This window comes from Aegilops tauschii, chromosome 6, assembly GCF_002575655.3.
Source record: "Aegilops tauschii subsp. strangulata cultivar AL8/78 chromosome 6, Aet v6.0, whole genome shotgun sequence".
NCBI lineage: Eukaryota > Viridiplantae > Streptophyta > Magnoliopsida > Poales > Poaceae > Aegilops > Aegilops tauschii.
The window spans coordinates 227,876,441-227,893,849 of NC_053040.3; the positions used below are offsets into that span (position 1 = coordinate 227,876,441).

Genomic DNA, 17,409 nt, shown 5'->3' on the forward strand with positions numbered 1-17,409 from the left:
GTTAGAGCAATAATTAATTGTATATAAGAGTTGGACTTTTTGAAAAGATAATAAAAGGTCCCTACCCAGCTTCATATATGTGAATTTGGGAATTGTTAGCGGGACCAATAAACGCAGAGGAATATAGAGTAGACCACAAACCTTAAATTTCTAACACTGTTCTCTTGCATCCATGGAAAAAAAACAGAGCAGGGACGGTTGCATAAGTACAAAGTTATTCTCGAAAGAATAGGAATACTTGTTTGGGGAATGCTCATTGATCTTAAAACGGCATCAGCTCTCTGATGGACAAGTTGCGTCTGCATATATGCAGAATAGTATTGCTTCTGTTCATATAATACATGAAGCTGCAAAAATATGCTTCACAACTATATCGCGGATTTCGATAAAAGCAATCTGAAAACATGTGATACGTAGTTCATTCACAATATAGATTTCAATAAAATCAATCTGAAAACAAGTGTATACATAGTTCACTGAGGATAACTTCGAATGTCAAATGCATACAATTCCAAAGACGGACTCCAACCCAAATCAATAGCCAAGACTAACGGACTTTGAACTAAACCAAGTCCGCAACCAAGGTCATGTACAATGCAAGATGTTTAGAAAAATAAACAGACTTTACCTTAAGCATCGGTGCTTATTTGTGGGGAGCAAAGGTGTCTAGAAAAATAAACCGGCTTTACCTTAGGCACCGGCACTTATTTGTAGAGAGCAGATGCTTAACTACACAAACCGGCTTTACCTTAGGCACCAGCACTTATTTGTAGAGAGCACATGCTTAACTACACACCCCAGCTATAGATATAAGCACTGGTGTTTCCACAAAATACGGATTGTCCCCAGCACTATGATATAAGCACTGATGCTTCCACAAAAATTGGATTATTTAACGAAACACCTCTGTAAGCAGCTTGCATTGTTGTAAATAAGGGCCATCTTTTCCTTATCTTCTACTATTACCATTATTTAAAATATGTAATGTAATTCATTACAAGTGGGTGAGATACTATCTTCTCTTAAATACTATAGTTTTTTCTTTGAAAAATGAACTCCAAATGGAAATCTTTAGATTGACGAAGTGACCATGGACACATCGTACTTAACAGGTACACCATACTGCTAAAAAATGAAAACACCCATGCCAAGTTTAGGACTGTAACCTAGGTGGACAGATTCTACCACAAGGAATCTAGCCACTTGTGATATGCTCAGATGGCATATTTTCTTCAATGGTTCCATGAAACATTTTTGCACTAACATATCTAGGCACTAAAGATGTCAATTCGGTAAATACCACCATCAAACAAGACAAATACGAAATGAACTACTCCCTCCGTCCATATTAATTGTCGCTGATTTAGTACAAAATCAACGACAATTAATATGGATAAGAGGGAGTAACAAAGTTTGGAGCGTGAGGACCTCCATTGGCACATATGCCCTGCGGGATCTTATTATAGGGCTAAATATTTCCAGTTAACATAGCACTATTATAGCCTATAGGGCCAAATGTTCTAAGTTAGCTAAGCAATTAGCTTTGCTTCAAAACTGCACTTCAACACTACATAGAACACAAATCACTACAAGATACCAACACCACATTAGAGGTACTTGTCCCACAAGAAAGTAGCACTGAAATGAAATTGAGTACAAAACTGAGATATTTCCATCTGATTTGAGCTCCTACCACATTTAAGTTCATGATAAACATAACATGTGCAATCTCTAACTGTTACACATAACAAGAAAAAAAAATCCATAAGCAAAAAAGCAAAAAAATAGTAGAAACTAAAACAACAACCAAGTGACAAAATGCTGACCTTGAAGAGAGCCTATGCTATTGCCTTATCTTCAGTAGCTTCAAGAAGTGGTCGACATCTTGGCCTTCACATCAAGGTTCTCCTTGTCATTAATAGGCTTTGTGGTCTGACTCCTGATCCTTTTGATCTTAGGGCTTTCCAGCCCCTTGTGTGCGAAACCATACAGGTGCAGCACCTGGTTATCGGCAAAATTAAATGCCCGCTCCATACTCTTGAGACACCGGTCTACTGGGTAATCACCATAGCTTCCGCATGGCTTGCACCCGACAAAGTGTGTCACAAATGGCCACCGCTCATCCCCAAGCCCTGGATGGTGGTTCTCCATCATCTCCTCGTACTTGTCCACCAGCCCAGCCCAGAAACCGTGCAAGTAGTATGAATTCTCTATATACACCTTGTCCATCCACTTCTCCTTCTGCGAGAGCAAGAGGTATATCAACGCAGACTGGTCGTCAGCCTCGAATGCTGGACGGCCCTTCAGGTATGCGGTGAGTATCTTCCCGGCTTCCTCGCGGATGAAGCCCTTGGGCCCCATAGGAGCCCACGCAGCGAGAAGATCGAGTGACCACTGGCAGTTCCGGAAGAGGAAGCTGCCGGTGTTGAGCGCGATCCAAGAATGCTTCTCAAAGAGGAGATCATGATAACCGTGAATGATGAGGTTATGGTTGTCATAGCGCGAGAGAGGCAGCTCAAAGGCCATGTCGGTGAATAGGGCGTCACTGTCCATCCACCAGATCCACTCGACCTCCGGGTGGGAGAGCATAAGTCGGCGGAGCAGCGGCAGCTTGGCCCAGTAACCAGCGAGCTCGTTGTCGAGGTGCGCAAGGTTGTGAACGATCTCGATGTCGTGGAAGCGGCAGTAGTCGATCTTGTTTTTGGTGCTCTTGAGCAGGTAGTGGTCGCCAAGCGGGTTGTCACAAGGGCCTGGTTGCGACCCCGTGACAAGCAGGATCCTGGGCTTGCCGCCGGGGACAGTGGCTGGGAAGCCCTTGTTCTGCGCGAGCCACCGTCGGCGCTGCTCGTCCCAGCCAGAGACGTTGGGACCGAGCGCGTAGTTGCCCACGGCGGCGGCATAGGCGGCGGCGGCTTCCGAGGAGTTGAGTGCGGTGGCGTTGGAAAGGACGCTGGAGGAGTCGAGGTCGCTGTCGGTGGGGTCGGAGGGGTCGGAGTCGGAGCGGATCTCGCGGAGGATGCGGTCGATGTCCTCAACGGCCTTGGCGCCTGCGAGGGCATCGGCGTCGGAGGGTTGGGACGGAAGGGAGAGGTTGAGCCCAATGGTACCCCGGAGGACGAGGATGGTGACGAGGCCGCAAAGCACGGTGATCTTGACGTTGTTGAAGGTGCGGCTGATCTTCCGCGACCGATGGTGGGTGCTGAGCGGCGACGCCCCACGCGCCCGCGCCGCCGTCATCGGCAGGGCCCCTCCCCCACCGCCGCCGGCCTTGCCGCTGCTGTAGCCCATCCCCTCCTGCCCCATCGCCCCCGATTCCAACCCGGTGGCTTAATTAGATACGCCCAAGCTCCAGTTGGAACAGCCGCGTCGACGGGTGGGTTGCAGAGCGTGAGCGAGAGCGCGAGCCGGAGCGTCACATGAGCGCCGCTAGGTGAGATGGGATCCGGACGCTGGGTGGAGTGGGGAAAAGTGGGGCGGGGTGGGGATTTGGAAGAGGTAGACGGACGGAGAAAGGAGAGGTTCTATTTAATTTTTTTGATTGATGATGAGTTATAATCTTTTTTTAGGGAACTTGCAACTTTATTTAACTTAAACAAAGGTTGGGACCTCGTCCGCTACAATATGAATAATGCAGTCTGGGGGAAAATCAAAATAAATCGTGCTATCATTGCACACCCCCTCTCTAGCTAAACCATGCGCCGCACCATTTGCATAGCGCCGAACCCAAGTGATTTTGAAATCTTGCCGCGTCCTCAGCATCTCCTTAATCTCCTCCACAACCGGGCCAAACGTCGAAAGGTTCCTGCCTTCGGCTTGAAGCATGGCCACCACCTCCTGACTATCCAACTCGACGTGGAGTCGTTGCACGTCCATAGAGATCGCCATTTGCACTGCGCTTTTGCTGCCAGAATCTCCGAGAGCTGGGGGTGGCCGGCACCTGGGAAGCAGATCGCAGCTCCTCCCCTAAAAGCACCATGGTGATCCCTGAGAACCACTCCTCCTCCCCCTTGTCATCCGTTCGGGCCGTCGCTCCATCCGCATTTGCCTTGGTCCATCCCGGCTCCGGTGGAAGCCACCTTTCTGGTCGCCTTGGCTCTTTGATCGCCGGCTCCTTGGAGTGAACTAGATGCCATTCCTGGATATAACAGTGAACTTTCTCTGCCAACTCTTGAGCATCTTGGATCCTTCTCCCGTCCCTAGCATCATTTCTCGCGCACCAAAGACCATACAGAGCCTGGACCATCGTTTCCTGTTCAGCCCCGCACGCTTCCGCAAACCAGGCCTTGAGCCACGCCACCAGACCAGCCAGAGAACCGTCCATCGCCGGCGGCTTGACAACAGGCTCCCCCTTGTTCTCGCACAAATGTTTCCAGAAGAGCTCGGAGTGGGGGCACGCGCAAAACCGATGGTATACGGTTTCTTCCCTGCCACATGCGCAGTAGAACACACCCGGTTTGATTCGTCGATGGTGTAGTTCGGTTCCGACAGCTAGGCCATTCTTCAGCAACCTCCAGGTATGGATCTTGGCCTTCCCCTGCGCATTAGTGTCCCATAAGGCGAGCCAAGCCTTGTGCTCCTTGCTGGGCATCGACGATCCCGGCTGTCCGGTTTTCGCGTCCCGTAAGCTCAAGCCAAAGTGGTAAGCTGACTTGACAGTAAACTCGCCGTTCTTGGTGAAGTTCCATGCAATATAATCTTGCATGTTCGGCCCCCCCCACCACAATATGCCTGGTATCCTCAACGTCCCCCGGTGTAAACATCATCTGCAGCTTCTCCATATCCCATACATCACCAAGCTCGTTCAACAGATGACGCACATACGTAATCCCTAGGATATATTGCTGTTTAGAAGATGAGTGCCTCTAACATCTCTACGATCAAAGGTTTCAGTTTCAGGGTGAGAATGTTGTGCCTGAGCATGGAGGAGCGGCAACGTTTGAATAGTTCACCCAATTTCATCATGACATACGTGATTGGGAAACTCACATGCAACTGCAAAATGATTTGGTTGATCACAGGTGGGCTCATGTTGGCAACCAATAGATGTATCTTTTTTATTCGGCTTGCAAAACTATGTTAGAATATTTTATTTTTATTTGGCTTATAAAACTATGCTATTTATTTGCTTGAAACTATGTTATTTATTTAGTTGTGGACTATATGTTTGATTGTGAAAATGCATAATTTGTGTGTGAAATAATGAAAAAATTGTGCTATTTGTTAAAAAAGGGGCGGCTAGCCGGCCACGCCGGCAAATATAGTTCGGCGCATTGGGCACACTGCCGACCCAAATCTCAAACAGGGCGGACGCCGAGCGGGTGGCCGACCCAAATGGACAAAAAGTAGACAAAAGTGTCGTCCGTTTGGGTCGGCGCGTTGGAGTTGCTCTTAAAAACTAGTAAGTGTGCACGTGCAATGCATGTCTTGTCAGAATTCAAATTTTGAATACTTTAAAGCTTAAATTTTCAGTCCACATATATGTGCAATGATTTGGATACATTCCTTAAACTCCGCGAGTTTAAATTTTAATGAGATCTCCTACAATGTACCGAGATTAAATAGATCACCGACATCTATCCCAGTTACCACTCGGATATAATAGCTATACAATTCCGAAGACTCTTTTCAGGCATTACCGAATCAACATCCCTACCATCTACTGGTCTCATGCACATAAATGAGTTATAAAAATTCCATATTTGAATGTTATCAACCATATCACAGCCCCTTCACAATTTCACCTAAAACAGTCTAAACCCCACAATGTAAGTGTGAGAAGACACATCAACTGTACAATCTCTTACATATTCTTCATTATAAGATGGCAAGGTCTCAAATTAATTCACAATTTAATATTTGTTCTTGAAGAAAAACTAGGAAGCAACTAGAACGTAGTGAGATAAAATATAACACCGAGAAATAAGCGCCAATAAGTGTGAAGATAAAATATCATAGTATTAGCTCATGTTTTTCCTTTTTCTACAATTACCACTAAGCTTAAAGGAAAGATGACTTAAAGTTCTGAGTACATTAGTTAGTAGGCCATTACCATTAGCTCATAACATGCTATTGAAGCTCGGGTCAGAACCATTAAGATTGTACAGATTACAGAGTAAAGCAACACCTACAGCACATTGATTCAAATAATTTCATGTACATCTTGTCCCAGAAGCTTGCACTGAAACCTTGAGGCTTCTTCAGTCAGGTTGCATTTTCAAACGCAATCTGAATTTTGTTTGGTTTTCAGCATAGGAACCAGTTGCAGCACCGGATCCGGGACGGCATGCGGTCGGTCTTCCCGGTGCGCTCCACCTGTCGCGCCAATCGAAGTGCCTACCAGTTCTGCCTCGCCTCGACCCTCGCTTGCTTCCCCTCCACCTTGTGGCTCAATGTGGATAGTCTCTTGGTCATGTTGTTCTTCGCCCGCGCCCTCATTTGATCGGCCTACACCTGAAATATATTTGCACAATTATAGCCAGCTGAGATTTGTTTCACAATTTTGTTAAGAGTTTAGAATTTAGAGTAGAGCTGGCTGAGGGATGGTGTTGGGGATATAACCTGGCGCTATAACCCGCCCTGATAGGGCCGGATTAGATTGATGGCGACTTAAGGAGTTGGGCCTTTGAAGAGCCAAGACATACAAGACGCGTCATTAAGGGGGCGGCCCACAAGATGGGCCAACTTAGGCTTAAGGTCAGAAGACAGCCCATGGATGTAACTTAGAGTACAATTCGGTCATGTATCATAACCCGACCTGGACTCTTGTAAGCCGGCGGCCTCGGCCTGTATATAAAGGCGAGTCCCCGGCATAGATTAGACATGTTAGAATCATTCGAAAGCTAGGTCAAGCGAGACCGCTCCCTTGTAATCGATACTCTAGCAATACAACATAAAGCAGGACGTAGTCTTTTACACCGATCGTGAGGGGTCGAACCTGGGTAAACTCGTAGCTCTCATCCCGCTCAACCCCGACAAGTTAATCACCGTTGCGATGGCTTCATTCTTAAGTCCTTTCACGAGGACATATGTTGTGACAAAACCATGACAGTTGGCGCCCACCGTGGGGCCAGCGCACGGCGGTTTTGAGTTCTTGAAGGACTCTTTCCTAGGGATTGAGGGATACGCCATTGCCAGGTTGACCAAGAGTCGTCGCGGTAAGCTCTACATCGACGACGCTAGCTGGGGCCCCGAGGCCGACTCAATCGAGTACGGATACCGTGTCCCCTTCGGCGGGATTCACGTCTTCATCGGCAAGATCGGTCGGTCGGAGCCTGAGCCGGACTTCTGCACCGACATCGTCGAGTCGGCTCGGCGCACGCAACCCGCCCAGGTCCAAGCCGGGCGGAGGCATGCTTTCGTGGGCTTCACGCAACGGATGGAACTTGCGGAAAACTCCGCCTATGGAGGAGAGACTCTCGTCTACTCTGGTGATGAGACCTCAACCGGAGAGACAGAGTCAATCTATCAGCTTCAGGACGGCGGGCTTGGGGGCTATTGCGATGGTCACAGTATTCCGAACCCTTATGAGCCACAGTGCGGGGCTGCTATCTTCATGGCTGGCACAGGGTCGGCTCTCAATTCCTCAACAGTGGCTGCAACAATCTCTGACCCAGCTGCTGCAAGGGCTGGTGGTTCCAATTCAGTCAGGCCACCGACTCAGGTGCTGTTGGATCTCATGGGCACTTTGACAGCTTTGTTGGCAACAGAAGTCACTGCGGCGAATCAGGCAGAGTGCAACACGGAAGTTGCAATGATTCATGAGGAGATAACCAAGGCCCAAGAGGGTATTGTGGCTGAGAACATCCAAACGGCTACGCTAAAGGCTCAGATTAATGCAGAGGCAGAGCGTGTGAAGGCGGAGGCTTGGCACTTAAATCTGGATCAAAACGCGTCTAATGCAGTATTCCAGAGAAGGTGCCAGATTCGCCTACCATTGACATATGACCCGAGGCGTTTGTTTGATACTCCTGGAGCAGGTCCAAGTACTCCAGATGCACGAGTGAATCTCCAACCCTGTCGGGGAGAAGAGGAAAAGATTTGCCCAAGAGTAAGAGAGTGCTAGGAAGGACGTCGAGCGTGCCTTTGGTGTTTTGCAACCTCGATGGGGCATCGTTCGGTATCCTGCTAGGACTTGGAGCACGAAGAAGCTGTGGGAGGTGATGACTACTTGTGTGATCATGCACAATATGATCGTAGAAGATGAGTGCCCGGAACATCTCTATGATCAAGGGTTTCAGTTTCAGGGTGAGAATGTTGTGCCTGAGCATGAAGGAGCGGCAACGTTTGAACAGTTCACCCAATTTTATCATGACATGCGTGATTGGGAAACCCACATGCAACTGCAAAATGATTTGGTTGAGCATATGTGGGCTCATGTTGGCAACCAATAGATGTATCTTTTTTATTCGGCTTGCAAAACTATGTCAGACTATTTTATTTTTATTCGGCTTGTAAGACTATGCTATTTATTTGCTTGAAATTGTGCTATTTATTTAGTTGTGGACTATATGTTTGGTTGTCAAAATGCATAAATTGTTTGTGAAATAATGAAAATTTTGTGCTATTTGTTAAAAAAGGGCGGCCAGCCGGCAAATATGGGTCGCCGCGCTGGGCGCACTTCCGACCCAAATCTAAAATAGGGCGGACACCGAATGGGCGGCCGACCCAAACGGACAAATGGCGGATAAAAGCGTCGTCCATTTGGGTCGGCGCGTTGGAGTTGCTCTTAAACACTAGTAAGTGTACACGTGCAATGCATGTCTTGTCAGAATTCAAAATTCGAATACTTTAAAGCTTAAATTTTCAATCCACGTATATGTGCAATGATTTGGATACATTCAGCCAGGCCACCGACTTGGGTACTGTTGGATCTCAAGGGCACTTTGACAACTTTATTTGCAACAGAAGTCATAGAGGCAAATCAGGTAGAGCGCAACGCGGAAGTTGCAAAGATTCGTGAGGAGATAACCAAGGACCAAGAGGGTATCATGGCCGAGAACATCTAAGCAGTTACGCTAAAGGCTCAGATTAACGCAGAGGCGGAGCGTGTGAAGACGGAGGCTTGGCGCTTAAGTCTGGATCAGAACGCGTCTAATGCAGTATTCCAGAGAAGGTACCAGAGTTGCCTACCATTGACGTATGACCCGAGGCATTTGTTTGATACTCCTGGAGCAGGTCCAAGTACTCCAGATGCACGGGTGTATCCCTAGTTAAACCCAAACATGCCAGGAAGTCGGCCGGCGGCTCAACCTCACCAGCCAGAGCCAGCACGGAGGGAAGAGCAGGCACCTAACCCGCCCCCAATCAGACACCACCTCAATGTTTCCTGACGCCACCTGGGCACTTTTCTAACCCGGTGGATAATATGTTAGCACCAGCGACCCGGCCGGCAGCTATTCCTATTACTGGCGAGTCACCGGTCGCGATGGAAACTCGTAACGTAGTCGAGCTCCTGCAGACAGCCATTGCGCAGCAAGCTGCTTATTCATACAGCCGTGGTCGGGTGCACTCGACTCCTCTCCCGGGCCATAGTTATAGCAGGCGTATTGAGTCGCCCGCAGTCTCCAACGGTGAACGGCGTCGGAACCCACCCCATGTTAACCCGCCCGATCCTCGGATCGTGGCTCAGGCGCTCGTGGACGGTTCAAGGGCCCGTCGACAGGCGGAAGCAGCAAACCAGGGGGCTTATGATATGCCCCTTATGATTCCCTCAGCTTCAACCGAGGCGGGGTTGAGTACTAGAAGTCTTGGAGTGTTGTGTCTGGTGGCAGCCTTACGCAACGAGCGTTTGCCCAAGGATTTCAAGGGTCCCCGTAAGATACCTAATTACATGCCCGACCTCCCTCTAGAAGCTTGGGTTGAAAGTTACGAGCTGGCCATGGAAATGTTAGACGTCAGTGATGCGGTTTGTGCTAAATATTTCACCATGATGTTGGAACGGCCTGCGTGCACATGGTTGAAAGGCTTGCCGCCTAATCTACAATACCTAAATAGTTGATCCCCACTATCCTATTTCCCTTGACATGCAACCTATCCACCTCATCAACCTTGCCACATCAACATTATACTACTGACTTACAGATAGGTCCGAGCACTACAACAATCCTGCCACATAAGCCTTCAGTTACTGTTTAAGGGGCCACCACAACCTCGCATCAACGTCCTCTTTTCTCTCAGTCCCCAGTCTCCCAGGTCAACCCATCAAGCACGGACCTCCCTCATACACAAAAAGTCCCCCCTTTACAGTAGCACACGGCGGCAGGGATCCATCTCTGCCCGTGGAACTCCTCTACAGTACAACCGTCGGCCTGGGTCATGTTTGTGGCTCACAGGGAGATCCCCTTGCCCAGATTAGGGTGGTCGGTCAGAATGAGGTGGGGCACGCCTCCCGGCAGTGACCGACCCGCCTCTGCCAGCGCTGCGGGCTGCTTCCCTTCCTCACTCGTCCCCGCCGTAGTGACCGCGCCCGCCTCCGCCGAGCTGCCGGCTGCCTCCCCTCCTCCTCCACCCCTGATGTTGCTATTGCTGGCCTCGGTCGAACTCTGTTTCGTTCGTCGCTGCGCGCTGATGGAAGACATGGAGAGGATGCTGTTGCATGTCGTGGTGGCTATGCTGGTGGACAGAATCAGACTGGCCATTGGGTCCTGCCTGGAAGGAGGCTCTGCAATGGTGGCATTTTTTTGGCAAATTGACATATTACCGCGGCAATGGCGGCGTTTGTTTGGGAAGTTTTTCTGCTTTCCGTAGGTGATGGATTTGTAGACAACGAAGTCAACAGAATCTCTGGAGTTCAAGGTTCTGTACTGTTTTCTTTTTCTTATTTTTCCTTTGAACAAATCTTTCATTTTTTTAGGGGCATTTTTCTTAATTTTTTTGAGGGGTATCTTTCTTTCTTGATTTTTGTGAGGAGTATCTTTCTTTCTTATATACAAAAATTATCGCATGAAGCACATACAACCCACTGCTTCAGGCCCACTCCAGCCCAGTGCTCCCACCAGCCCACACTGTTTATCTTCCCCAGTTGCAATCTATGGCCCATGGAACAACCTGCTTCAGAAAACACAACAACCTCCCTCATCTATAGTCTCTGTTTTGTCTCAAAAAATCTAGGGCGATGCTAGGCGCCGGCGCACCGGCCGAACAATTTCGGCCGGTCCAGCCCTGGCCGTTCGATGCGAGCCACGCGCGGTTGGATCTGGAGCAAAAAAAAAACTCGCCCCCAGCTTCTTCTTCCTCGGCTCGATCCCCTCGCTCGGGCTGCGCCGCGCCGCGCCTCCTATCCCTCGCCGCCCGTCCACACCCTCGCCGCCCATCCACACCCTCGCCGCCCGTCTCCGTCGCCGCTTCCAACCCTCGCCGCCCATCCCCGTCGCCGCTTCCAACCCTCACTGGCCGTCCTCATGGTCGCCGCGACACATGAAACAACTACATCTGCGGTTGCAGCTTGCAGCGGCGACGCTTGTAGCTTTCCCCGGTTGTAGCTCCGCCGCCACCCCTCGCCGTTGATGCTCATCGCTGCACGAAATTGCGTCGACGACGGCCGCCAGCCATCCACTGTGATTGCGGCTCGGTGGCGACACGCGCAGGTTGAAGCATTTCGCACATACGATTGAAGCTTTCTCTACAATGGATGCAACTTTTCTGGTTATGCAGTGTATGGTTGTAGCTTTCTTTTTCAATGGTTGTAGTTTTTTTCATCTACGGTCGAAGCTTTTCTATCAACGGTTGCAGCTTTTTTTCTTTGTAGCAGCCTTGGTTAATGATTTCTCTATCGTTTCGGGTTGAAGCTTTTTCATCAAGGGTTGTAGCATTTTATGTCGACGGTTGTAGCACTCCGCCATGGCAATGATTGCTTGCAGCTTTTGATGTATCTGGTTGAAGCTTTTTTCATCTTGGTTTGAAGCATTTTGGTTAACGGTTGTAGCATGAGGGCGTGCGGCAGGTTCTGCAATGCCTCCGCCATGTCTGCAGCGCGAGCGCCGCCGTCCTCGCAGCTCGCCGTCACCATGCTCGCCATCCATGATGGCAGCTCTCCTGGGCACCGGTTGCAGCAGGCCACGACGCGGTTCCAGCTTCCGCCGGGGCCGGCGAGCGAGGACGGCGAACGGCGATGGGGATGGCCGGCGCGGATGGCCACCGGCGATGAGGACGGCCGGCGGGGGCGGCGAACGGCGACGGCCAACTGAGGTAGGGACTGGCGAGATGAAATAGAGAGAGAGGAAGCAGCGCAGCCGCGTGGGGCGTTAATGGCGAGCGATTTGTGGGCCGATGGAAGGGGATCGCACAGGTCGCGCGCGACCGGCCGAGTGGTTCGGCCGGTGCCCTGGCCCCAAACATTTCCCAAAAATCTATAGCCTTTATTATTTCTCAAAAAAATAAAATAATCTATAGCCTCTGTTGCAGTAGGTACCCAGTAATTGACGTTTGGTGCTCCCTCTCCTAATAATATCTGAGATGGCGCTCCACTTCCTCTCCCCACGATCTCCACAAGTAACTGACGGATTTCTGTTTAAAGTTTGTGCTCTGCCTCAACTTATTTGCAATCGTCCTCCAGCTTGAATAGGTGTTCAAGTCGCCTTCACCAACATCAATATCCAATCTAGTAGGTGTCCGCTCGCCATTGTTAGCCTCTTCGATTTTCCCCATATGCCTGAGCTTATTTGTTTTCTTAGGTATCGCTCTGTGCAAAGATGCTAAAAGTCCTGTCAGTAGGGGCTATTAGCTTTTCGTTGATGCACATAACTCTTGCTGATCGAATTGGTACACAAGCTCCCATATCTGAATCTTTTTTGTTTCATTTACTTATCATATGCATATTCTGTTAATTTCCATACTTACTTAGAGGGCATAGGATTCCGTTGGATCGTATTTGTTATAGTCGAAACTACAACACCGTTCCTGTGCTGGATGGAAAGTTTATTTCCATATTTGTTCTGCTATCTCAGTGCAAGTATGCTGGAGGATTTCCGCCAACGCCAAGGATCTAGGACGATTTGGTGAGTACTGTGGCTGCTCATGCTAACACAAATTCCCTGCAGGGTGCCTCAAACGTGCCTGTTGGCACCCTGTTACAGCAGTCCTGCCATGACCACCTGTTTGATTGTTCGTTCAGCTCGGTTTTTCCTTTCATCTTCTCTTTATCTTTAAAGATTAATTGACTGAACACACCATGTGTTTTCTACCATATGCATAGATGAGTTGATTCGCCCAATTTACTTATATTTCATATGGAAAGGAGCATCATTGGTTATTCAGATTGTTACTCATGTCACACTCTCTATAATACATCAGTTGAATCACACTAAATGCCAATGGTTTTGTTATCTTGGCCAGAGTTACACATCACGATTTTCCCTACCTCAATGTTTCACGGATTTAGGGAACTGTTCTTGGGTACTGGGAGCAGTGCAAGGGATTTTCCAGAATGTCCGTATAATAATACAAAATTTATTGGGTTTCCTGGCATATAATTTTTTGAATATTTTGATTGGTAGTCTAACATTATCTCATTTGGTTGATACTGCAAATCCCAACTATGGATACATTATCACACTTTTCGTGTGCTTTCACTAATTTCTTATTAGTTGCCCTTTAGTTTTCTCAGAAGTAAGGGATGCTAAATAGAAAAGTCACTTGCTATTCTTTGTTGATTTTGCCTTTGCTCATAAACTACTTTTTTATGTTGCACATATCTATCCAGCAATTGACTATTAAGAAGATGTTCCGTAACATATACAAACATATACAACAATGTCTGTGTGAGGACAATCCTTAGGCTTTGATCGCCGGCCCCCTCGCCTCCGGTGGCTCTCCAGCTCCCGCACGACTACCAGTCCGCATCGTCTCCGGCGGCTTTTCGGGATATCGCGGGATGTGATACCGTTGGCGGTGAACCGGCTCTGACCGTCGCCCCCCTTGCCTTCGATGACTCTCCCGGTCTGGCATGTCTGCCGGTGCACCTTGCCCATGGTGCTGATTTGTCTTTCGTACTCTCCTAATGATGCGGAGCATCCCAAGGTCATCCCCATGGACCTACCTACGTCTCCTACGACACCACTTGGACCAATGACAAGAGCCCAAGCAAAGGCTATAGAAGATAAGGTGAACTCGCTCCTCTCCGAACTTCCACTTCCTACTTATGAGACATGGCTACTACCTCATGCGGAGACCCTATGTGTGATCAGGTACTTGGAGGAAAGCCACAGATCAGCTACATCCAACGGACAAGACGGCGAGGACACCAAGTTCAATGGACAAGAAGAAGTGCAGCCTGAAAGTCCCCAGCCGTTGGACGACCGACCCCGACCAGATGACCGAAGCCTGGAGCATCCACCAACCGACCAAGTCTCAGCAAGAAGATGTCCCAGCGCCCGGACGACTGACGCCTACCGGATGTCCGACGCACTCCAGGTCCTAGGGGACCGACCCCCTCCGGACGTCCGGCGCCACCACACCCGAGCCAAAACGTCGGAAGTATGGAGACCTCCGGATGACCGACGCACCGGACATCCGACCCCGACCGGTCGACCGACCAAGCGCCAACAGAGCCAAAACAGCGGACGATCGATCCTGACCGGACGTCCGACCCTCCGCGAGCCACTGGACGACCGATGATGGTCGGACATCCGACACCGTATGCCGCCCGCGTGTTGGGCCGAAGCCCACTTACCCTTTTGTGACTCTAGACTATAAATAGACATCCTCCTCCCTCTTTCTAGGGTTAGCTTTGTGTTAGCTCATATGTGAGATAGAGCTTCGCTCATCCATCCGGATCTACTCCATCGCGAGGGACCGTCACCTCTTCGGAGAAGATCCACTTGGATTCAAGACCCCTAACGGGAAGACCTCAAGACCTCCTCTCGGAGAAGAACTGGTTACCTATGTATCGTCCTTTGTTGGATTCGGACCGTGTATCTCTTTGTGTTTCGGGGATCTAGCATATGTGTGACCTAATCTCGTTGGTTTGGGTGATTCTCTTGTGTTTCCTTTCGTGTTCTCCCCTTGTGTTCTTCGTGTTCATCGCGGGATCCGCTCCTTTCGTGAAAGATCGGCCGTATAGGGTTCCACCCTACATCATCTTGGTATCATGAGCCACGTTGATCACGATTTCGGAGCCTCCTCTCTTTTTCTAGCTTGATTTTGTTGTGTTCTTCCCCAAATTCGAAAATTCCCCACAAAAATAGCCCCAATTTTTTTGTGATTTCTTGGTGTGATGAAGTTTTGTTGGATTTGATCCATGGATTTCATTTGCCACAAGTGGATCTAGCTTTTCCCCTTCATCTCCACCATTTCCATCCACAAAATCGCCCGGATTTGACCAATTTTTGCCACCACCACCATGAACCCTAGCTGTTCATCCCGTGCCCGAAATCGCCCAGGCACCGGACGTCCGCCAGCTACCGGACGTCCGACCATCATCGGTCATCCGACCACCACTGGACGTCCGACGTTTCGTGACGAAACTGAAAATTTCAGTTCGGCCACCACCACTTCTCCACCTCCACCTCCGCATACGCACTCCGTTAACCCTTCCACTTCCGCATAGACACCCCAATACCACAAACAGCTTTCCGCAACCACCATTGCTTACTCGCTTCGCACTCCGACACAATTTTGCCACATTTTGCTTTGAGAATTTGAGTTGCGGTTCCCGTTTCCTAACGTGTTTTGGCTACTCAGGGACGGTTCGACATCAACATCACCACCGCTCATCTTCGCCACGGATTCGTCATCGACAACTTCACCATCATCCATTCTTGCTTACAAACGCGTAACCCTCGATGGTAACCTCATCTTGGTATCGTGATACACCATCATTATACACTCTTGCCATTACATTGATAACCACCATAGCCCAATTTTGCGTATCCTACCTATCGAGACTAGCCTTTGAGTATTGCTGGCAATGTGACTTGTGCACATTAGTGATCATACTCCCCATAGCATACATACAATACCATCGTGGTGCATATCTTGGTATCATCTTTTGTGTCACAAAGTTGTTTTCGCATACACAATTGCTATCTTGGTTCGTGAAGCATTGCATGAGAAAAGAGCTCAAAAGAGAAAGAGCCAAACAAGCTTTTAAGCTAAAAGGAAAGATAAGCAAAGAGCTTTTAAGCAAGAACCATAGCATCATATCACATTAAAGATTGTCATACTAGATCATCTTGGATCATATCATCGGAACACGATACATATAGCATACTTGGGATAGAAGTCGTTGCATTTTTGCTTAGTAGGTTGCGCACAAGTTCGTATCCGCCTATTGTGCAATCGTGCTAGCGTCTCTCTAGTGTCGTGCAACAAGAGCATTTTCGTGGATTCCACATTTTGGCTCATTCCTTGGTTGCACGACCCCACTTATCTATTTGCGTGTGTATTTCCGTGTACCACATCTTGCTATTGGTCTTCTTGTTGTATTTGCAAATTTGTGAATCTTTTCCAACATTATTGAAGCTCACTAACAATTGCATCAAATTTTGTGCCACCATCCTAACCGAGCTCCACTATAAGCTTTTACTTGTGTAGATGTGAGAAACCGACAAGAATTGGTACCAACTGTGCTATTTCCTTGTTCCACATTTGAGTGATCATTGATCCGTCTTCAACATCGGTCAAGGTACATTTGGTATAAGTTCTTCTCTTTCTCCCACTCACATATTTGCTTTGGAATTATGGATAGGCTAAGTACTTCTACCAACCCACTTTTCATCGAGCAAGATGACGACATGTCTTTCTACGTCACCAAGAGCCACCTCTTTGGTACACAACGAGCTTTGCATCAAGAACAACAAGCTTTGGGCGACCTCATCGACAATCTCGCCTCCGACCTACGACAATCCGAGCAACATACAAGAGACTACTTCGACACATCCATGGCATCTCTCAAAGAGGATATTCAAACCATGATGGTCAATCGCTCGTCTACCTCGTCGTCCTACTCAAGACGGAGCCGCTCGAGTCAACACTCCGACGACATTATCTCCTGCTCAAGTACCCTGACATCAAACACTCTTCGCCGTGTCGCGCGTCAAGACCATCAAGCGAACCGCAATCCTCTACACGACAACAACCCTCAAGAGCAAGCTCGCGCGCAAGAACATCGACACCGTCAAAACCAAGCTACTTTCGCGCAAGCACAAGAACGGCAATGCCAACGCCAACAAGAAGAGGAAGAACGAGCACGCCAACACCAAGACGAACAAGATGCCGAGGCACAACGTCAAGAACAACAACTACGTGAAGCTCAAGCACTTGAGGCGCAACGTGCCCTCCGAGATTCAAGTCGAGTCGTAGCCACGCGCAACCGGCAAGCTCGTGAGCACCAAGAAGCTCTTCGTGATGAAGTTCAAGAACAAATATATCAAGCTCGCGTGCATCGTCAAGCTTGACAAGCTCATCCACAAG

General features: G+C 48.8%; 1 protein-coding gene and 1 long non-coding RNA gene across 3 annotated transcripts; one reads left to right on the forward strand and one right to left on the reverse strand.

Annotated features, from left to right (window-relative positions):
- Nucleotides 1-1,649: 1,649 nt before the first annotated feature.
- Nucleotides 1,650-3,518, reverse strand: LOC109746214 (probable glycosyltransferase 2). The gene has a single exon (XM_020305342.4). It carries the CDS (start codon nt 3,301-3,303, stop codon nt 1,867-1,869), a length of 1,437 nt encoding a protein of 478 aa, XP_020160931.1. The 5' UTR covers nt 3,304-3,518; the 3' UTR covers nt 1,650-1,866.
- An 8,897-nt stretch (nt 3,519-12,415) lies between these two features.
- Nucleotides 12,416-15,099, forward strand: LOC109746215 (uncharacterized). Of its 2 annotated transcripts, XR_002228732.4 has the most exons (4): nt 12,416-12,601; nt 12,672-12,759; nt 12,945-12,995; nt 13,700-15,099. It is a non-coding gene; the product is annotated as an uncharacterized lncRNA (long non-coding RNA). The 2 variants fall into 2 exon arrangements; XR_005760003.3 differs by having other exon boundaries at nt 12,945-15,099.
- The last annotated feature ends 2,310 nt before the right edge of the window (nt 15,100-17,409 follow it).

What these genes read in the sequence shown, in the direction of transcription:
- LOC109746214 (XM_020305342.4), bottom strand. Translation starts at nt 3,303, where the DNA reads ATGGGGCAGGAGGGGATGGGCTACAGCAGCGGCAAGGCCGGCGGCGGT.